Source organism: Bombina bombina, chromosome 1 (assembly GCF_027579735.1).
Source record: "Bombina bombina isolate aBomBom1 chromosome 1, aBomBom1.pri, whole genome shotgun sequence".
Classification (NCBI taxonomy): Eukaryota; Metazoa; Chordata; class Amphibia; order Anura; family Bombinatoridae; genus Bombina; species Bombina bombina.
Genome location: NC_069499.1, coordinates 1,113,487,654 through 1,113,510,787, shown reverse-complemented (window position 1 = coordinate 1,113,510,787; position 23,134 = coordinate 1,113,487,654). Strand labels below are relative to the sequence as shown.

Genomic DNA, 23,134 nt, shown 5'->3' with positions numbered 1-23,134 from the left:
TTGACGAAAATCTTTAGTAGCTTGTAAGTAAAACTTTAAAGCACGAACCACGTCCAGATTATGTAAAAGACGTTCCTTCTTTGAAGAAGGATTAGGACACAATGATGGAACAACAATCTCTTGATTGATATTCTTAGTGGATACCACCTTAGGCAAAAACCCAGATTTTGTACGCAGAACTACCTTATCTGCATGGAAGATCAGATAAGGAGAATCACATTGTAAAGCAGATAACTCGGAGACTCTACGAGCCGAGGAAATAGTCATCAAAAAGAGAACTTTCCAAGATAAAAGTTAAATATCTATGGAATGAAGAGGTTCAAACGGAACCCCTTGAAGAACTTTATGAACTAAATTTAAGCTCCATGGGGGAGCAACAGGTTTAAACACAGGCTTGATTCTAACCAACGCCTGACAAAACGCCTGAACGTCTGGAACATCCGCCAGACGCTTGTGCAAAAGAATAGACAGTGCAGAGATCTGTCCCTTCAAAGAACAAGCTGATAATCCTTTCTCCAAACCCTCTAGGAGAAAAGATGGGAATCCTAATCTTACTCCATGAGTAACTCTTGGATTCACACCAATAAAGATATTTACGCCATATCTTATGGTAGATTTTCCTGGTAACAGGCTTTCGTGCCTGTATTAAGGTATCAATGACAGACTCGGAGAAGCCACGCTTTGATAAAATCAAGCGTTCAATCTCCATGCAGTCAATCTCAGAGAAATTAGATTTGGATGATTGAAAGGACCTTGAAGTAGAAGGTCTCGTCTCAAAGGCAGAGTCCAAGGTGGAAAGGATGACATGTCCACTAGGTCTGCATACCAGGTCCTGCGTGGCCACGCAGGCGCTATCAAAATCACTGATGCTCTCTCCTGCTTGATTCTGGCAATCAGTCGAGGGAGCAGAGGAAACGGTGGAAAAGTCTGACGACTTAGAAATTCCGCCTCCCAGTTCTCTACACCTGGGATATGGATCGCTGATAGGTAGCAAGAGTGTTTCTCTGCCCAGCGAATTATTTTGGAGACTTCTAACATCGCTAAGGAACTCCTTGTTCCCCCTTGATGGTTGATGTAAGCCACAGTCGTGATGTTGTCCGACTGAAATCTGATGAACCTCAGGGTTGTTAACCGAGGTCAAGCCTGAAGAGCATTGAATATTGCCCTCAATTCCAGAATATTTATTGGGAGGAGTTTCTCCTCCTGAGTCCACGATCCCTGAGCCTTCAGGGAGTTCCAGACTGCACCCCAACCTAGAAGGCTGGTATTGGTCGTTATAATTGTCCAATCTGGCCTGCGAAAGGTCATACCTTTGGACAGATGAACCCGAGATAGCCACCAGAGAAGAGAATCTCTGGTCTCTTGATCCAGATTTAGTAGAGGGGACAAATCTGTGTAATCCCCATTCCACTGACTGAGCATGCATAGTTGCAGCGGTCTGAGATGTAGGCGCGCAAACGGAACTATGTCCATTGCCGCTACCATTAAGCCGATTACCTCCATGCACTGAGCCACCGAAGGGCGCGGAATAGAATGGAGAACACGGCAAGAATTTAGACGTTTTGATAACCTGGACTCCGTCAGGTAAATTTTTATTTCTACAGAATCTATCAGAGTCCCTAGGAAGGAGACTCTTGTGAGTGGGGACAGAGAACTCTTTTCCTCGTTCACTTTCCACCCGTGCGACCTCAGAAATGCCAGAACTATGTCCGTATGGGACTTGGCAATTTGGAAATTTGATGCCTGTAACAGGATGTCGTCTAGATAAGGGGCCACTGCTATGCCCCGCGGTCTTAGGACCGCCAGAAGCGACCCCAGAACCTTTGTAAAAATTCTTGGGGCTGTAGCTAACCCGAAGGGAAGAGCCACAAACTGGTAATGCCTGTCCAGAAAGGCAAACCTTAGGAACCGATGATGATCTTTGTGTATCGGAATGTGAAGGTAAGCATCCTGTAGATCCACCGTAGTCATATATTGACCCTCCTGGATCATAGATAGGATGGTCCAAATAGTTTCCATTTTGAATGATGGAACTCTGAGGAATTTGTTTAAGATCTTTAGATCCAAGATTGGTCTGAAGGTTCCCTCTTTTTTGGGAACCACAAACAGATTTGAGTAAAATCCCTGTTCCTCCTTTGGAACTGGATGGATCACTCCCATAACTATGAGGTCTTGCACACAGTGTAAGAATGCCTCTTTCTTTATCTGGTTGACAGATAATCGTGAAAGGTGAAATCTCCCTTGTGGAGGAGAAGCCTTGAAGTCCAGAAGATACCCCTGAGATATAATCTCCAACGCCCAGGGATCCTGAACATCTCTTGCCCATGCCTGGGCGAAGAGAGAAAGTCTGCCCTCTACTAGATCCGTTACCGGATAGGGGGCCATTCCTTCATGCTGTCTTAGAGGCAGTGGCAGGCTTTTTGGCCTGCTTGCCTTTGTTCCAGGACTGGTTAGGTTTTCAGGCCGTCTCGGACTGAGCAAAAGTTCCCTCTTGTTTTGTAGCAGAGGAAGTTGATGCTGCACTTGCCTTGAAGTTTCGAAAGGCATGAAAATTAGACTGTTTGGCCCTTGATTTGGACCTGTCCTGAGGAAGGGCATGACCTTTACCTCCAGTAATGTCAGCAATAATTTCCTTCAAACCAGGCCCGGATAGGGTCTGCCCCTTGAAGGGAATGTTAAGTAGTTTAGACTTTGAAGTCACGTCAGCTGACCAAGATTTGAGCCATAGCGCCCTACGCGCCTGGATGGCAAATCCAGAATTCTTAGCCGTTAGTTTAGTCAAATGAACAATGGCATCAGAAACAAAAGAATTAGCTAGCTTAAGTGCTCTAAGCTTGTAAAGTATGTCCTCCAAAGGAGTCGTTGTCTGTAAAGCCTCTTCCAGAGACTCAAACCAGAACGCTGCAGCAGCAGTGACAGGAGCAATGCATGCAAGGGGCTGCAGGATAAAACCTTGTTGAATAAACATTTTCTTAAGGTAACCCTCTAATTTTTTATCCATAGGATCTGAAAAAGCACAACTGTCCTCGACAGGGATAGTAGTACGCTTTGCTAAAGTAGAAACTGCTCCCTCCACCTTAGGGACCGTTTGCCATAAGTCCCGTGTGGTGGCGTCTATGGGAAACATTTTTCTAAAAATAGGAGGGGGGGAAAACGGCACACCGGGTCTATCCCACTCTTTATTAATAATTTCTGTAAACCTTTTAGGTATTGGAAAAACCTCAGTACACACCAGCACTGCATAGTATTTATCCAGTCTACACAATTTCTCTGGCACTGCAATTGTGTCACAGTCATTAAGAGCAGCTAAAACCTCCCTAAGCAAAACACGGAGGTTCTCAAGCTTAAATTTAAAAGTAGAAATATCAGAATCAGGTTTCCCTGAGTCAGAGATATCACCCACAGACTGAAGCTCTCCTTCCACAGCTTCTGCATATTGTGAGGCAGTATCAGACATGGCTCTTAAAGCGTCTGTATGCTCTGTATTACACCTAACACCAGAGCTATCACGCTTTCCTCTAAATTCAGGTAGTCTGGCTAATACCGCTGACAATGTATTATCCATGACTGCCGCCATGTCTTGTAAAGTAATCGCTATGGGCGTCCTTGATGTACTTGGCGCCATTTGAGCGTGAGTCCCTTGAGCGGGAGTCAAAGGGTCTGACACGTGGGGAGAGTTAGTCTGCATAACTTCCCCCTGGTCAGAATCCTCTGGTGATACATTTTTTAAAGATAAAAACTGACCTTTATTGTTTAAAGTGAAATCAATACATTTAGTACACATTCTCATATGGGGTTCCACCATGGCTTTTAAACATAATGAACAAGGAGTTTCCTCTATGTCAGACATGTTTATACAGACTAACAATGAGACTAGCAAGCTTGGAAAACACTTTAAATCAAGTTAACAAGCAAAATATAAAAAACAGTACTGTGCCTTTAAGAGAAACAAATTTTGTCAAAATTTGAAAAACAGTGAAAAAAGGCAGTAAATCAAACAAAATTTTTACAGTGTATGTAATAGGTTAGCAGTGCATTGCACCCACTTGCAAATGGATGATTAACCCCTTAATGCAAAAAACGGATCAAAAAAACGAATTAAACGTTTTTTAAACAGTCACAACAACTGCCACAGCTCAGCTGTGGTCCTACCTTCCTCAATAAACTACTTTTGAAGCCTTTAGAGCCCTTCAGAGATGTCCTATAGCATGCAGGGGGGACTGCTGAGGGAAGCTGAATGTCTCTGTCTGTAATTTTAACTGCGCAAAAAAGCGCTAAAATAGGCCCCTCCCACTCATACTACAACAGTGGAAAGCCTCAGGAAACTGTTTCTAGGCAAAAATCAAGCCAGCCATGTGGAAAAAACTAGGCCCCAATAAGTTTTATCACCAAAGCATATATAAAAACGATTAAACATGCCAGCAAACGTTTTATATTGCACATTTATGAGAGTATATATCTCTAATAGTAAGCCTGATACTAGTCGCTATTAAATCACTGTATTTAGGCTTAACTTACATTAATCCGGTATCAGCAGCATTTTCTAGCAATTCCATCCCTAGAAAAACTTAAAACTGCACATACCTCATTGCAGGATAACCTGCACGCCATTCTCCCTCTGAAGTTACCTCACTCCTCAGACATATGTGAGAACAGCAGTGGATCTTAGTTACTTCTGCTAAGATCATAGAAAACGCAGGCAGATTCTTCTTCTAAATGCTGCCTGAGATAAAATAGTGCAACTCCGGTACCATTTAAAAATAATAAACTTTTGATTGAAGACAAAAACTAACTATATTTCACCACTTTCCTCTTACTACCTCCATCTTTGTTGAGAGTTGCAAGAGAATGACTGGATATGACAGTTAGGGGAGGAGCTATATAGGAGCTCTGCTGTGGGTGTCCTCTTGCAACTTCCTGTTGGGAAGGAGAATATCCCACAAGTAATGGATGATCCGTGGACTGGATACACCTTACAAGAGAAAAGTAATTTAATTACCTCATAAGAATCATGGTATTGCTTTTTCAGTAACAAATTAACGATGTCTGATTAAGTGGTGCTAAGTGTCATGCAAAAACTCTGAGGGCCAGATGTGGCCCCTGAGCCGTAGTTTGGACACTTGACAGACCCCATCCATCTATTGATGGAGATTCATTTTATTTCTATTTATATGGAATAAGTTCTTTAGCCCAGCTAGCCATGATATGAAAGCGAATTGCTCTGTATCGATGGAGTAATTCTATAGGACCATTAAAGAGGAACATTATGAGGGATCTCTCAAGCCAACATTCAATCACTACCTGCATTCTGCTAATAGCTCTCTTGCAGTGTGATTTACTTTACGGGAATTCCCACCAGATGTGCGAAAGCTTTCCGTTATTGCTAGGGTGACTATATTGCCGTTTTAAAAAGGGACACAGGGCTGTTTAAAGAAATGTTTTGTATAAGAACCCTGACATATATATTTTTCATATGTGTCCCTTTTTAAAGCGGCAATATGGTCACCCTAGTTATTGTCCTACTCTCTCTAGCATTTATATGAAACATAGGGGAACATCTAGTGTAAGTGGGATTGTGTGAAATACCATCTTTTAAAAAAATTTTTCCTCGTCTCGGCTATTACAGTTGAAATAGTTTTCTTTACTGTTTGTAAAAAATTTCACGCCAGAGTTACATTGCCAGAGATCTGTGAAGACCATTAAAGTGAAGTTCAATTTCAAACAACTGTGCACCACCCATGTATACATTAACCTCCCAATATAATAGTCGCTTACTTTTTTTTACAGAAAATGGATATGATTTCGGAGTTATTTATATATATATTATATCACTCTTTCTTACCTTTACCCCTCCCCCGGTCTACTTCCTTATTTCCCTCAACTGACGTCGCAATCGTAAGAACAAGCTGACGTCGTCACTTCAATGCTCGTGCACAAGAACGGATGCGATATGCGCATGCGTATCCTGTCTTCATTCGCGCATGCGTAAAAATTTTCGTTCCGTTCCACAGTTCATACAGGATCAGAGTATCGGATCCAGAGACACAGGCTAACACGCAAGCGCAAGTCATGCACGAGCATGACCACAAACGAGACAATCGCTGTTATACGCATGCGCGAAACTGTGTTATGATGCGGGGAAAAAGGGGCAGGACGCCCCGGGGGAAGTAAAGGGATTGGAAATCAAATTCTGAAAAAATGTCAATCAAAAGGCAAACAATGTCGGGCAGACAATTGCGGGAATACGGAGGGTAAATTAAAATTAAAAAATGAAACGTTAGCGATTATTTAGAGAGTTTTGATGAATGAACATTATAGTTTTTTATTATGATAAATAGAATTATGTAATTGAGAGCAGCGGACTTGAACTTCACTTTAAAGAACATGTGAGAATACATAGTCTAGCAGTCTCTTAAGTTAAAGGGACATGAAACACAACATTTTTCTTTCATTATTTAGATAGAGCATGTGATTTTAAACAACATTCCCATTTGCTTCTATTATCAAATTTACTTAATTCTCTTTGGTATTCTTTGTTGAAGGAGCAGCAATGCACTACTGGGAGCTAACTGAACACATCTTGGGAACCAATGAAAAGAGGCATTTATGCGCATCCACCAATGAGCAGCAAGCTTCCAGTAATGCATTGTTGCTCCTGAGCCTACCTAGGTATCCTTTTCAGCTAAGGATACTAAGAGTACTAAGCAAATTAGATTATAGAAGTGAATTGGAAACTTGTTTAAAATCACATGCTCTGTCTGTATCATGAAAATCACAAACATTTTTGGGAGATTTAGGTCCCTTTAAGAAAGATTGCCTTCATAAATAAACATAATTTATGCTTACCTGATAAATTAATTTCTTTCAGGGTGGTGAGAGTCCACAATTCATTACTCATGGGCATTACTCTTCTCTACCACTAAGAGGAGGGAAAGATTCCCAAACCCCAAATTTATGCTTACCTGATAAATGTATTTATTTATTGACATGGTGAGTCCACGGATCATCAGTAATTACTATTGGGAATATCACTCCTGGCCAGCAGGAGGAGGCAAAGAGCACCACAGCAAAGCTGTTAAAGGGACACTGAACCCAAATTTTTTTCTTTCGTGATTCAGATAGAGCATGAAATTTTAATCAACTTTCTAATTTACTCCTATTATCAAATTTTCTTTATTCTCTTGGTATCTTTATTTGAAATGCAAGAATGTAAGTTTAGATGCCGGCCCATTTTTGGTGAACAACCTGGGTTGCCCTTGCTAATTGGTGGATAAATTCATCCACCAATAAAAAAGTGCTGTCCAAAGTCCTGAACCAAGACAAAAGTTTAGATTCCTTCTTTTCAAATAAAGTAAGCAAGAGAACAAAGAAAAATTGATAATAGGAGTAAATTAGAAAGTTGCTTAAAATTGCATGCTCCATCTGAATCACGAAAGAAAAAATTTGGGTTCAGTGTCCCTTTAAGTATCACTTCCCTTCCTACAACCCCCAGTCATTCAACCGAATGAAAAGGAGCGAAAGGAAGCAACACAAGGTGCAGAGCTGCCTGAAGTATATATGACAAAAGAAAACCTGTCTGAAAAATACAGGGTGGCCTGTGGACTCACCGTGTCAAGAAAGAAATACATTTATCAGGTAAGCATAAATTTTGTTTTCTTTCTAATGACACAGTGAGTCCACGGATCATCAGTAATTACTATTGGGAATCAATACCCAAGCTAGAGGACACAGATGATAAGGGAGGGACAAGACAGGGAACCAAAACAGAAGGCACCACTGCTTGAACCTAAAGAAGCCTCAGCCGAGTCAAAAGAATCAAATTTATAACATTTTGAAAAATGGGTGCTGAGAGGACCAAGTTGCAGCTTTGCAAATCTGTTCCACAGAAGCTTCATTTTTGAAGGCCCAGGAAGCAGAAACAGCTTTCGTGGAATGAGCCGTGATTCTCTCAGGAGGTTGCTGTCCAGCAGTTTCATAGGCCAAACGAATTATACTCCTCAGCCACAAAGAAAGAGAAGAAGCCGTAACTTTTTGACCCTTGCGTTTCACAGAGAAAAATTGAAAATCCTTAGTCGCCTATAAATAGTATTATAACGCACGCACCACATCTAGGTTGTGCAGTAAACGCTCTTTATGAGAAGAAGGGTTAGGACACAAAGAAGAAACAACGATTTCTTGATTAATGTTCCTATCCGAAACCCCTTTAGGAAGGAAACCTAACTTAGTACGCAGAACTACCTTATCCGAATGAAAAATAAGGTAAGGGGATTCACACTGCAACGCCGAGAGTTCCGAGACTCTACGAGCAGAAGAAATTGCAACAAGAAACAAAACTTTTCAAGACAATATCTTAATATCTAAGGAATGCATAGGCTCAAACGGAGCCTGCTGAAGAACTTTAAGAACAAGGTTAAGACTCCAGGGAGGAGTAACAGGTTTGAACACAGGCCTGATTCTCGCCAAGGCCTGACAGAAGGATTGCACATCTGGAACATCCGCCATCTGCAAAAATATATATAAGGCAGATATTTGACCCTTCAAAATACTCGCAGACAAACCCTTCTCCAGACCTTCCTGGAGAAAGGACAAAATTCTAGGAATCCTGACTTACTCCACGAGAACCCCTTGGATTCACACCAGAACAGATATCTGCACCATATCTTATGGTAAATCTTTCTAGTCACAGGCTTACGAGCCTGGATAAAGGTCTCAATGACCGACTCCGAAAACCAGCGCTTAGATAGAATTAAGCGTTCAATCAACAAGCAGTCAGCTTCAGAGAAACGAGATTTGGGTGAAGGAAGGGCCCTTGAAGTAGAAGGTCCTTCCTCAGTGGAAGTCTCCAAGATGGGAGAGATGATATCTCCACTAGGTCTGCATACCAGATCCTGCGAGGCCACGCCGGTGCAATGAGGCGAGGGAGCAGAGGAAACGGTGGAAACACATAAGCCAGGTTGAAGGACCAAGGCGCTGCTAGAGCATCTATCAGCGCTGCCTTGGGATCCCTGGACCTGGATCCGTAACAAGGAAGCTTGAGACGCCATGAGATCCAGTTCTGGTTTGCCCCAACGTTGAATCAACTGTGCAAACACCTACGGATGGAGCTCCCACTCCCCCGGATGAAAAGTCTGTTGACTTAGAAAATCCGCCTCCCAGTTCTCTACTCCTGGCATATGGATAGCTGATAGGTGGCAAGAGTGAATCTCTGCCCAACGAATTATCTTTGAAACCTTCAACATCGCTAGGGAACTCCTTGTTCCTCCTTGATGGTTGATGTAAGCTACAGTTGTGATGTTGTCCGACTGAAATCTGATGAACCTCACAGCCACTAGCTGAGGCCAAGCCTGAAGAGCATTGAATATCGCTCTTAGTTCCAGAATGTTTATTGGAAGGAGAGCCTCCTCCTGAGTCCATGACCCCTGAGCCTTCAGAGAGTTCCAGACTGCCCCCCAGCCCAAAAGGCTGGCATCTGTTGTTACTATTGTCCAATCTGGCCTGCGGAAGGTCATACCTTTGGACAGATGGACTCGAGAAAGCCACCAGAGAAGAGAATCCCTGGTCTCTTGATCCAGATTTAGTAGAGGGGACAAATCTGTGTAATCCCCATTCCACTGACTGAGCATGCAGAGTTGCAGCGGTCTGAGATGTAAGCGGGCAAACGGCACTATGTCCATTGCCGCTACCATTAAGCCGATTACTTCCATACACTGAGCCACCGAAGGGCGAGAAGTAGAATAAAGAACACGGCAGGAATTTAGAAGTTTTGACAACCTGGCCTCTGTCAGGTAAATCTTAATTTCTACAGAATCTATCAGAGTTCCTAGGAAGGAAACTCTTGTGAGAGGGGATAGAGAACTCTTCTTTTTGTTCACTTTCCACCCATGAGACCTCAGGAATGCCAGAACAATGTCCGTATGGGACTTGGGAATTTGGAAATTTGACGCCTGTATCAGATTGTCGTCTAAGTAAGGGGCTACTGCTATGCCCCGCGGCCTTAGGACCGCCAGAAGTGACCCCAGAACCTTCGTAAAGATTCTTGGTGCTGTAGCTAACCCAAAGGGAAGAGCCACAAACTGGTAATGCCTGTCTAGGAAGGCGAACCTGAGAAACCGATGATGATCTTTGTGTATCGGAATGTGAAGATAAGCATCCTTTATGTCCACGGTAGTCATGTATTGACCCTCCTGGATCATAGGTAGGATGGTTCGAATAGTCTCCATCTTGAAAGATGGGACCCTGAGAAATTTGTTTAGAATCTTGAGATCTAAGATTGGTCTGAAGGTTCCTTGCCCCTGTTCCTCCTTTGGAACTGGGTGGATCACTCCCATAACTAGGAGGTCTTGAACACAATGTAAGAATGCCTCTCTCTTTATCTGGTCTGCAGATAATTGTGAAAGGTGAAATCTTCCTTTTGGGGAAGAAGCTTTGAAGTCCAGAAGATATCCCTGGGACACAATTTCCAACACCCAGGGATCCTGGACGTCTCTTGCCCAAGCCTGGGCGAAGAGAGAAAGTCTGCCCCCTACTAGATCCGTTACCGGATCGGGGGCCAATCTTTCATGCTGTCTTAGAGGCAGCAGCAGGCTTCTTGGCCTGTTTACCTTTGTTCCAAGCCTGGTTAGGTCTCCAGACCGGCTTGGACTGGGCAACATTTCCCTCTTGTTTTGTATTAGAGGAAGATGATGCCGCGCTCGTCTTAAAGTTTCGAAAGGCACGAAAATTAGTTTGTTTGGTCCTTAATTTGTTAGACCTATCCTGAGGAAGGGCATGACCTTTTCCTCCAGTAATATCAGAAATGATCTCCTTCAGTCCAGGCCCGAATAGGGTCTGCCCCTTGAAGGGAATATTGAGAAGCTTAGACTTTGAAATAACGTCAGCTGACCAGGATTTAAGCCATAGCACCCTACGCGCCTGAATAGCAAAACCTGAGTTCTTAGCCGTTAGTTTAGTTAAATGAACAACGGCGTCAGAAACAAATGAATTGGCTAGCTTAAGCGCTTTAAGCTTGTCAAGTATATCATCCAATGGAGTTTCTACCTGTAAGGCCTCTTCCAGAGACTCAAACCAGAAGGCCGCAGCAGCAGTGACCGGGGCAATGCATGCAAGAGGCTGGAGAATAAAACCTTGTTGAATAAACATTTTCTTAAGGTAACCCTCTAACTTTTTATCCATTGGATCTAGGAAAGCACAACTGTCCTCGACGGGGATAGTTGTACGCTTAGCTAGGGTAGAAACTGCTCCCTCCACCTTAGGGACCGTTTGCCATAATTTCCGTGTAGCGGGATCTATTGGAAACATTTTCTTAAAAATAGGAGGGGGAGAGAACGGTACACCTGGTCTATCCCATTCCTTAGTAATAATTTCTGAAAACCTTTTAGGTATTGGAAAAACATCAGTGTAAACAGGCACTGCATAGTATTTATCTAATCTACACAATTTCTCTGGCACTATAATGGTGTCACAGTCATCCAGAGTAGCTAAAACCTCCCTGAGCAACACGCGGAGGTGTTCAAGCTTAAATTTTAATGTTGACATATCAGAATCAGGTTGAAGCATCTTCCCTGAGTCAGAAAAATCACCCACAGAAAGAAGCTCTCCTGCCTCAGCTTCTGCATATTGTGAGGGGATATCAGACATAGCTACTAAAGCGTCAGAGTGCTCTGTATTTTTTCTAGCCCCAGAGCTGTCTCACTTTCCTTGTAACCCTGGTAGTTTGGACAATACCGCTGTAAGGGTATGATCCATAACTGCCGCCATGTCTTGTAAAGTAAACGCCATGGGCGCCCTAGATGTACTTGGCGCCTCTTGAGCAGGAGTCCCTTGAGCGGGAGTCAAAGGTTCTGACACGTGGAGCGAGTTAGTCGGCATAACTTCCCCCTTGTCAGTTTCCTCTGATGATAAATCTTTTAAAGACAGAATATGATCTTTATAACTTAAAGTAAAATCAGTACATTTGGAACACATTCTAAGAGGGGGTTCCACAATGGCTTCTAAACATAATGAACAAGGAGTTTCCTCTATGTCAGACATGTTTAAACACTTTGATAAATGTAAACAAGCAAAAAATAAAAACGGTACTGTGCCTTTAAGAGAAACAAATTTTGTCAGAAATTGAAAAACAGTGATAAAAAGCAGTAAATCTTACGAAATTTTTACAATGTGTATAATAGACTAACAGAGCATTGCACCCACTTGCAAATGGATGATTAACCCCTTAGTTTCAAAACCGGATAAAAAAAAAACGATATAAACGTTTTTCAACAGTCACAACAAACTGCCACAGCTCTGCTGTGGCCCTACCTGCCCATATAACGACTTTGAAAGGCACAAAAACCCTTTAGAGAGGTCCTAAGTGTTCAGGGGACTCCTTCAGGGAAACTGGATGTTTCAAGCTGCAAAATCTAATGCGCATTTAGGCGCGAAAATAGGCCCCTCCCAACCTGTATTCACAGTGAGAGGGCCTAACAAAACTATCCCTAGGCAAAACCTAGCCAGCCATGTGGAAAAAACTGGGCCCCAATAAAGTTTTATCACCAATATGTATAAAAAAACGTTTAAACACTTCCAGCAAACGTTTTATTTTTCAGTAGTGTGAGAAAGTAATAAGAATATTACCTTTTACAGCAAGCATGATACTAGTCGTTATTAAATCACTGTAATCAGGCTTACCTTAAATAAATCCGGTATTAACAGCATTTTCTAGCATATTCATTTCTCTAGAAAAATTTAAACTGCACATACCTCATAGCAGGAGACCCTGCACGCCATTCCCCCAGCTGAAGTTACCTCTCTCTTCAGTTATGTATGAGAACAGCAATGGATCTTAGTTACAACCTGCTAAGATCATCAAAGACCACAGGCAGACTCTTCTTCTACTTTCTGCCTGAGGCTAAAATAGTACAACTCCGGTACCATTTGAAAATAACAAACTTTTGATTGAAGATAAACTAAATAAAAACACCACATCTCTCTAGCTACTTCCTTTCTTGTCGAGAGCTGCAAGAGAATGACTGGGAGTGGCAGTTAGAGGAGGAGCTATATAGACAGCTCTGCTGTGGGTGATCCTCTTGCAGCTTCCTGTTGGGAAGGAGAATATCCCACAAGTAATGGATGATCCGTGGACTGGATACACCTTACAAGAGAAACAAACTGTAAACTGTTTTGCCTGTAACTCCTTTGCACATATTACCCAATATAAAAACTTTAACATTTTTCTGTTAATAATTAAAACAAGTATCAAGCAACTCAGCTAGAACAGGCACAGCATAACTTAAACCCATATTTGTGGGTTATTCTTATTTCTATAGGAAGAATCAATTGATTGTTCACAGATTCAAAACATATTTGGCAACAATATTACCACAGCTCTAGAACTTCCAAACACAATATATACTCCTTGAATAAAGGTTTATTAACCTGTTTTTATTTATGGTATTAAGGTTTGAACATGCAATACAGATTTAGCTGTTGTGGTATATAACATGTCTTTATCTTAAAATGTAATACATTTAAGTTACGTAAATTTTACAAAAGAGCAGTAATTGGATATGGATTGATTATAACAACTTGCATAAAATGTTTTTGTCAGCAAATTTTGATTTAGTTTTAGTCATAGTCTTTTGACTAAAATGCCATTTTAGTTTTAGTCGTATTTTAGTCATCAGAATTTCTTTAGTTTTATACTCATTTTAGTCTAGATTTAGTCAACGAAATTAACACTGGGGCAATGCCACGCAAAAGGCCTTTTTAAGGGCTATTTGTAATTTAATGTAGGGTAGGGCTTTTTTTTATTTTGGGGGGCTTTTTTATTTTATTTTGTTAGGGGGATTAGAGTAGGTGTAATTAGTTTAAAAATCTTGTAATTTCTTTATTATTTTCTGTAATTTAGTGTTTGTTTTCGTACTTTAGATAAATTTATTTAATTGTAATTAATTGTATTTAATTTAGGTAATTAATTAAATTATAGTGTAGTGTTAGGTATAATTGTAACTTAGGTTAGGTTTTATTTTACAGGTAAATATGTCTTTATTTTAACTAGGTAGTTATTAAATAGTTAATAACTACTTAATAACTATTGTACCTAGTTAAAATAAATACAAAGTTGCCTGTAAAATAAAAATAAACCCTAAGCTAGCTACAATGTAACTATTAGTTATATTGTAGCTAGCTTATGGTTTATTTTATAGGTATTTAGTTTTAAATAGGAATTATTTAGTTAATTGTAGTAATTTTATTTAGATTTATTAAAATTATATTTAAGTTAGGGGGTGTTAGGGTTAGGGTAAGACTTAGGTTTAGGGGTTACTAACTTTATTATAGTGGTGGCGACGTTGGGGGTGGCATATTAGGGGTTAATAAGTGTAGGTAGGTTGCGGCGACATAGGGGACGGCAGATTAGGGTTTAATAAATAAAATGTAGGTGTCTGCGATTTTGGGGGCGGCAGATTAGGGGTTCATAAGTATAATGTAGGTGGCGGTGGTGTCCGGAGCTGCAGATTAGGGCTTAATAATAAAATGCAGGTGTCGGCGATGTTGGGGGCGGCAGATTAGGGGTTAATAAGTGTAAGATTAGGGGTGTTTAGACTCGGGGTTCATGTTAGGGTGTTAGGTTTAGACATAAAATGTGTTTCCCCATAGGAATCAATGGGGCTGCGTTAGGAGCTTTACACTGCTTTTTTGCAGGTGTTAGGTTTTTTTTCAGCCGGCTCTCCCCCATTGATTCCTATGGGGAAATCGTGCACGAGCAAGTTTTAGCAGCTCACCGCTAACGTAAGCAGCGCTGGTATTGAGGTGAGATGTGGAGCTAAATTTTGCTCACTTACGCTCACTTTTTTGCCGCTAACGCCGGGTTTGTAAAAACCCGTAATACCAGCGCTGTCTGGAAGTGAGCGGTGAGACAAAACTGCTCATTAGCACCACACAGCCTCTAACGCAAAACTCGTAATCTAGGCATAAATTTCTTGCGTAGATTTAGGGACAGAATCCTGCTGCTCCAATATAGCATATACTATAACACTATAAAACCCCTTAAACCCTTGAGGAATAGAAACCATGTACCCCCACATAAGTAGCTGGACAAGAACAATCAACTAGATTACAGGTTTTGCAGTCGTGTTTTAACGCTGAAAAAATGGCTATTTCAACAGTAACGCAGCCATTACGAGTCTTGTCGGTATAGCTGTACGGCAAACATTTTAGCCTGTAACGCAACATCAGTCCTGCACTCAAAAAAATGAAGTTTTTGCGTGGGATTTCCATAGCGCTGCCATTACAAGTTTTGCAGTGAGGCTAAAAAGCTTGCGTTACAGTCTATACCGACACAATCCGTTCAGCAATCTGAGACCAGTAGTTATGAGTTTTGCACAACAAAATTGTTACACAAAACTCATAACTAAACTGTTACAAAGTACACTAACACCCATAATCTAACTATTAACCCCTAAACACTATATTAAACTTATTCACCCTTAATCTGCCGCTCCCGACATCACCGCCACTAATAAAATGTATTAACCCCTATTCCGCCGCTCCCCGACATCGCCACCACTATAATAAAGTTATTAACCCATATTCCCCTGCACGCCAACACTATAATAAAGATATTAACCCCTATTCCGTCGCTCCCCGACATCGCAGCCACTAAATAAAGTTATTAACCCCTAAAACTCTGGCCTCCCACATCACTGCCACTAAATAAACCTATTAACCCCTAAACCGACAGCCCCCCACATTGCAAAAAACTAAATTAAACTATTAACCCCTTAACCTAACAACCCCCTAACTTTAAATTAAAGGGACAGTCAAAAAGAGAATTTTTGTTGTTTTAAAAGATAGATAATCCCTTAATTACCAATTCCCCAGTTTTGCATAACCAACACAGTTATAATTATACACGTTTACCTCTATAATTACCTTGTAACTAAGCCTCAGCAGACTGCTCCCTTATTTCAGTTCTTTTGACAGACTTGCATTTTAGCCAATCAGAGCTGTCTCCATGGTAAATTCACGTGCATGAGCTCAATGTTATCTATATGAAACATGTGAAATAATGCCCTCTAGTGGTGAAAAACTATCAAAATTCATTTAGATTAGAGACAGCCTTCAAGATCTAAGAAATTAGCATATGAACCTCCTAGGTTTAGCTTTCAACTAAGAATACCAAGAGAACAAAGAAAAATTGGTGATAAAAGTAAATTGGAAAGTTGTTTAAAATTACATGCCCTATTTGAAACATGAAAGTCTTTTTTGGACTTGACTGTCCCTTTAAAATAACAAGATCCCTATCTTAAAATAAATAAAAACTTACCTGGGAAATTAAAAAAAAACCTAAGTTTAAATTATAAATGAAACTAACATTACTATTATACTAAAATAAAAATTAAATCTACAATTACAAAAAATAAAAATTATTAATTACGAAAAATAAACAAAATTATCCAAAATAAAAACAGTTACACCTAATCTAATAGGCCCCCAAATTAAAATAAAAAACCCTAGCCTACAATAAATTGTAGGGCATTGCCCTAAAGAAATCAGCTCATTACCTGAAAAAAATCACAAAGACCCCTCCAACAGTAAAACCCCCCACCCAACCAACCCCCCAAAATAAAAAACGGAGCACGTAAAAGCAGCGCTTGGGTTTTGTGCAGTATGGAGCTCATCGTCACCATATCGCACGCACAAGGCGGCTTTTCAAAAACTTGCAATGGCAGAGCTATGGAGGGTGAAATAACGCAACTTTTGTTGCGTTCGTTTCACACCCTCTATAGTGCAAAACTTGTAATCTAGGTGTTTGTGCGCTAAGCTGAGCAGGAGAAAATAACATTATATTACCTCCGAACGCGTGCTAAACAACTGACAGTTTAAATGTGGTTGAGTGCACCAAAAACTTGACACGCACATAGCCCAGCAAACGGAAAGCAGACACGCGGAGAACTAAGCCTGGCAAAAATAAAGCTGCGTGCAAAAGTAATGGAATAGTGAAAGATCTGTCCCAGGGCCATATATAAAAACATATATAGATAAACTTTTTAAATACAAAAGTGCCCATAATATAGCTAAATGAGTGTCTATATTTTAAAAAAATAAAAAAACAAATTATGCTTACCTGATAATTTTCTTTTCTTCTGACGGGAAGAGTCCACGGCCGCATTCATTACTTTTGGGAATTCAGAACCTGGCCACCAGGAGGAGGCAAAGACACCCCTGCCAAAGGCTTCAAATACTTCCCCCACTTCCCTCATCCCCCAGTCATTCTGCCAAGGGAACAAGTAACAGTAGGAGAAATATCAGGGTGAAAAAGGTGCTAGCAAAACAAAAATTTACTGCTGCCTCATAGATAAAACGCGGGCAGGAGCAGTGGAATCTTCCCGTCAGAAGAAAAGACAATTATCAGGTAAACATAATTTATGTTTTTCTTCTTAAATGGGAAGAGTCCACAGCTGCATTCATTACTTTTGGGAAAACAATACCCAAGCTAGAGGACATTGAATGCAAACAAAGGGCGGGTACAAAAATGCGCTCCCTCGAAAGGCACCACAGACTGAAATTACCCGACACCCTACAAAAACCTCTAAACGACAAGGGAAAAAAACGGAAGCCCAGGTAACTGCACATCAGTTACATAACCTGCAAAGCCATGCTAGAGACCGCTCAGACCCAGAGTCTGCTGAGCACAAAAGCCTCAGAGGAGCCAGCCCAGCGGCTCTCTACTCCCACGAACGTACACTGGCCTTAAGGTCAAAAAACCTCTACCCACCCCCGAGGGGGAGAATAGAAAACCCCATAAGAGATCCAAAGGACCATCAAACACGGGCTCAAATCAAAATTAGAGCAACCCAAGGTTGCCACAGGACCACTGCCCATGGAAACGAACTCCCTAGAAGGACAAGGACCAGAAAGATAAGTCCATACTCAGGAAAAAAAAGTCACTAGGATGACCAGAAGGCCATCCTCATATCCCTGACACAGCACCATACCACATATGGTGCTTCAGAAAAACCGCAAGTTCCATATTGCAGCATAGCCAAGTCGAAAACCGTTATGGTAGACAAGTAGACAAGCAAAAACAGGATAACTGTCCTAGCAGTTAAAAAAAAGAGCCCTCCAAAAGAACACAGAGCCACCTGAAAACAGGAACTCACATTGACCATTCTCCAGGCAACAAAGCTGACCCTAAGCCATCGTCAGACTCATCCCACGAGAAGCGCCAAAAAATCTCGACAACAGCTCAGAGCAGACCAATCCCCGACCTTCCCTCCAGGATAACGGTCCCAGACCAAAGGCTAGTTAAAGACCAAAGATAAGAGTCCCAGACCGTCGGAATAAAAAGGATAGATCTACAAGGAATCAAAACCCCCTAGTAGAACACTGACCACTACTAAAACTGGCATGCTACCATGAGCCATGACAGGTAACTTCGTGCTCGGGTCCGAGAACCCCTACACTGCAGCCTTCCATAAAGAAGGAACACTCCCCAAAGAAAGAAAGTACTCTGACCCCCAGCATCCTAATACCAGAATCCAGTTCTGTTATTCTCAGTACGCAAGGAAGGGAAAAAATCCCATGAGGCGAGAAAAACAAGGACCCACAGACCTTCACAGATACTGAAGTACCTCCAAGTCAAGTACACGCAAGAACCCATCCCCCACCCTAGGTGAGAAGAAGAGGGATTAAAGCAACGGTAACCACCCTACCAATAGAGGCGAGACCCTTCGGCCAATATCGCCAGCCCAGTTGAAATGACAACTGGAGTCTACAAGGAAACATAAGACGTCCAGAAGACAAGTAGGGACCCGTCAGAGAGACATCAAACTTAAGCCTCAGACAGATAATAATCTCCCATGAGAGTAAAAAACCGCACCCCCTTCACAGGTACACACGGGGGAACCAAACCCGAAGGTTAAGTAGAACCGCCTATGCCCATTCCAGGCAAAAGACATGGTCCTAAGCCAGAGTCCTCAAAAAATGGAACCAATCAAAAGATCTAACCTCCTGAGGAAACTATAAGCTACCTCCCGTGTAGGAGCGCACCCAAGACAGAGTCTTCCATCACCTAAAGTCCTTAGACGTGGATTACCCAGCAACAGTCTCAAACCCAAGAGTTTGAAAAAACTCCTGACCAGTTGAAGAAATGGGCAACCAGTACTCTTGGATCGCAAGGCTTTCCTCTGTGGACAGGCTTAACCACCTAATCCACACACTGGTGAAGAGAAATGTTATTTCCCTGCCCCCAGAAAGGTGAAAGTCAGTAACTGACCTCGGACCTCCTACCCTCAAGCCCCAAAAGGCTAGATCTGCAATAAGGTCGAAGGATAGCCCCCGAGAGTCTAAAAATCATGGTATGACAAGGGGCAGTTCCTATATTGAGAAGACGACAGTCTCCAGAAATCCTTAGAGGATCGGTCTCACAGTACCTTAGAAATATTTCACTTGGGTGATATAAATGAGCCAGCGCCATAGATATGCCTTAACCTCTGGAGGAAACAAGCCACCTTCCGGAGAAGGAGTAAAGGTCATAGGGACACCTGATTGCGTAGCAAAGGAAGGTTCTGGGGCACGCGCCTCAGCGGACATGGAATCCTCTGGGGCAGATGGCTCAACGCATTCTAAGGTCTCTGATTCGGGAGAAGAGAGTACCCTAGAACGGCAATCGGAACATAATTGATGTTCATGGAAAACCCGGGCCATTTCATATTCATCACAAGACTTATTCTCCGCATCGGAGACATCCGTGTCCAAAAAAATCAGAATCCTTCATAATCTTGGGATTACAAAAATGACAAACACTAACTGGCACCCTCTTTACACCCCCAATGGCTGGGGCACTCACCACCTCCTGTGAACCAGACAACCAACGAGTAGACTCTCTCTGTCGCCACACAGTCAGCATACGGAAGTGGAAAACAACATAACCGTATCCGGTCACGAGATGCACCGTGCAAGTCAAAAAAGAGCACGCCAATGGATGATAAGGCCGTTATGTTCCGAAAAGCCATGAGCCTGAGTATTACTACACATTAGCAGATAGAACCACATAACAAACATGATTAAAGTCCCCCCCTGATCAATAACCCCCTTCAGGAGATATTAACCCATGATTCCTATTTTAAGGTAAAAGGAGTCCCACTGGGACCCTACCTTCTTGTTACCATTACATTCACATAATGCAATAAAATGAAACGATCTTAACGGAATCTGCGCAGTGGAACAGGAACACAGCCCTTCAAGTGTGACAGATAAGCCTCGCTTCTGACATGGACTTGAGTGAATAAAAGCAGGCAGCAAAATTTGCCAATGCTGATTGAAGGAGCTTAATATGATTTGGGATGGTTTTACAGAAAGACTCTCCCTGCATCTCCGGACTCTAACCTTCATCCATGCTCTCACTGAGAGGCTGACAAGATTACTTAAAACTCCAGTCCCATTTCGAAGAGTACTACCCTCCATAAGAGGCTATCTCAAACTTCTGGCATTTTTCTGCAGACCTCCTGTGAGGCAAAGAATTACTGGGGGATGAGGGAAGTGGGGGAGGTATTTGAAGCCTTTGGCTGGGGTATTTTTGCCTCCTCCTGGTGGCCAGGTTCTGAATTCCCAAAAGTAAGAAAATGCAGCTGTGGACTCTTCCGGTTTAAGAAGAAAAAACATAATTTATTCTTACCTGATAAATTTCTTTCTTTCTTGACACAGTGAGTCCACGGATCATCTAAATTACTGTTGGGAATATCACTCCTGACCAGCAGGAGGAAGCAAAGAGCACCACAGCAAAAGCTGTTAAATACCACTCCCCCTACCCACAATCCCCCACTATGTGCAGAATTATATACCATTATTTTTGAGGTTTACTGTCCCTTTAAATAAATGTTCTGAGAATCTTTTTCTTATTTTTCTGTTTGTGCGCCCCACATAAATCTGATCACAGCCACACTTGAGCAGGTAAACCACATATGTTGAATCACATGTGCAGCAGCATTAAATTCCAAAAGATTGTGTGACATCCACATTATAGAAAATGGAATCTCTATTAATGTGTGCAATTATTAAAAGAGTTTGTCATTTTGTTTTAAAATACACTTGAGCCCGGTTTGCGCTATTCTCTATTTTTCAGATAAAATTATATCATATAATTGGCATAAAGAACTACGATTGTGAAAATAGCTGCAACGGACGCGTCTGAACGTGTAAAGATTATCTACTAATCGCATTTTGGTGACTTTTTAATATACTGTATATTTTTTTTATTACAAATTCTAATAGTGTTTTTTTATTGTTATACCAGGGGTTTATTGGAAACATTTTAATTCTGTGGTTTTTTTTTCCTTTTAGCAGTTACTAGCACTGATTACATCGCATTGTCTGGTGTTTATTATGAAAGATTTCCCATCAGGTGAAACAAAGCAACATAAACCATACCCCAAATACATCCCTCTGACAAGCACTGTACTCTGAGGGGAACCGGGCCTCAACATAAACTGAAAACCCCTTACTCTGAAGATTCACATGCACATCTTCATTCTTCAGCCACCTTCAGTGGAGGCAAAGTAAAGACTGAGGTGTGTGTGAGGGGTTTTATAGAGCTCTTGGGGTTTGGGAATCTTTGCCTCCTCCTAGTGGTAGAGAAGAGTAATTCCCATGAGTATTGGATTGTGGACTCTCACCACCTGTATGAAAGAATCAAAGTTTTTCAAAGTTGGACAGAGGTCTGATTATATTACAAAGTTGAGTATGTGATTGAGGTAAGTATTGTTGCTTGAAAAATTTGTACAATTTTGAAACGGGAAACCAGTTTTTTATTTCTACAAAATGTAAAGAGTATGATCTTCAATAACTAATGTACTGGAACACAGGACAGTTTCCTATTGATCACTATTATTTTACCAATTTGCTCATATGAACATTTCTAAGCAGAGGTCTTAAAGGGGTGATCTCTTAATGGACAGTCTTGTTCCCCTCACTAGCATTTTAACCCTTTTCTTTATAATAGCATTTTTAGTAGTGGGGTTAAAATATCTTATAAGAAACAAGCACTGGTGGCAAATGTTGCAATTGTCAGATATATATTTATTCAACTGTACCAATGCTTTGAATTATAACAGAACAAAATTATGGAAAAAAGGTTATTCCATAATTTCTGTTTTAAGTTTAAAATAAAAATAATAATAAGAACTAAATATAAATATATATTAATTCACTCATTTTGTACTTTAATAATGTATGGCACACAAAACCCAAAAGCAAATTACATAGACTGCATTGCATCACAAACAGTGCAAATCATCATTCCACCTTTGTTGCTTCCAGCTGGACCTCAACTCACACACTACATAATACAATACACTGTTATACACCCTGTGTCTAGAACAAAAATGCATTCTTTATACTACAATAAAAATAGCACCCTGCACTCTTATTCATATCAGACCTGTGTAGTAGATGCAGTGGAGGAGGGAGTAATAGGGCATGCTCTGCTGTATGGTGGAAGGGAGTTCTGGTGAGAAAGGAGGCTGGAGGAAAGCGGAGTACTGCAGGCTGTCCTCACTGTGATGGGGTCCTTGTTACTGGTGTATATACCTGAGGAATGACAAGATATGTAAATAAAGACTGAGAAAAATCCAGCAGACAGAAACAGAAGCATGTACACCTTCATTTACCTGAGGATAGAAGAGGGGACTCCAGGTTGACACTGTGTAAGGAGGTGGGGTGAGTATAGTTCCGTGGCAGAGGAGGCAGAGTGAGAGGGGAAGTGCTGTGTGAAGGATTGTTTTTGCTTCCGCGGGGTCGCCCAGGGCCATGCCTGCTCCTCTTGTTGCCCTTGTGCTTTTTTTCCCGAGGTGGTTCTGCTCCCTCTCTGCTCCATTTCTGTGTTCGAGTTTCACCAGGAATGGGATCCCAAGTTCGAGGGGTGCCACCTGAGACAGTGGAAAAGCGCATAATGGAACCAAAGCTTGAAAAAGTAAGTTCTGGTGGAGAGGGAGGTGCAGCCCTTGAGGATCCCTCTTCATCATCTTCCTCTTCCTCTTCTTCATCCTCATCTTCTTGTTCCTCTAGTTTTGGAAAGGTAACCAGAAGAGGCGGAGAGGAGGTATTACCTGTGAAAAAGTACTGATGAAGGTAAGGGAATAAGGCCTTGGTGTGG

General features: G+C 41.5%; 1 protein-coding gene across 1 annotated transcript in view; it reads right to left on the bottom strand.

The window, feature by feature from the left end:
* MLLT6 (MLLT6, PHD finger containing) overlaps positions 1–23,134 on the bottom strand; it is a 374,449-nt gene that overhangs the window by 124,576 nt on the left and 226,739 nt on the right. Inside the window, exons 10-11 of the mRNA XM_053697755.1 lie at positions 22,650–23,087; positions 22,421–22,569 (exon numbers count right to left, since the gene is read on the bottom strand). Of these exons, the coding sequence (XP_053553730.1) occupies positions 22,421–22,569; positions 22,650–23,087 (587 nt within the window). The remainder of the gene's footprint in view (positions 1–22,420; positions 22,570–22,649; positions 23,088–23,134) is intronic.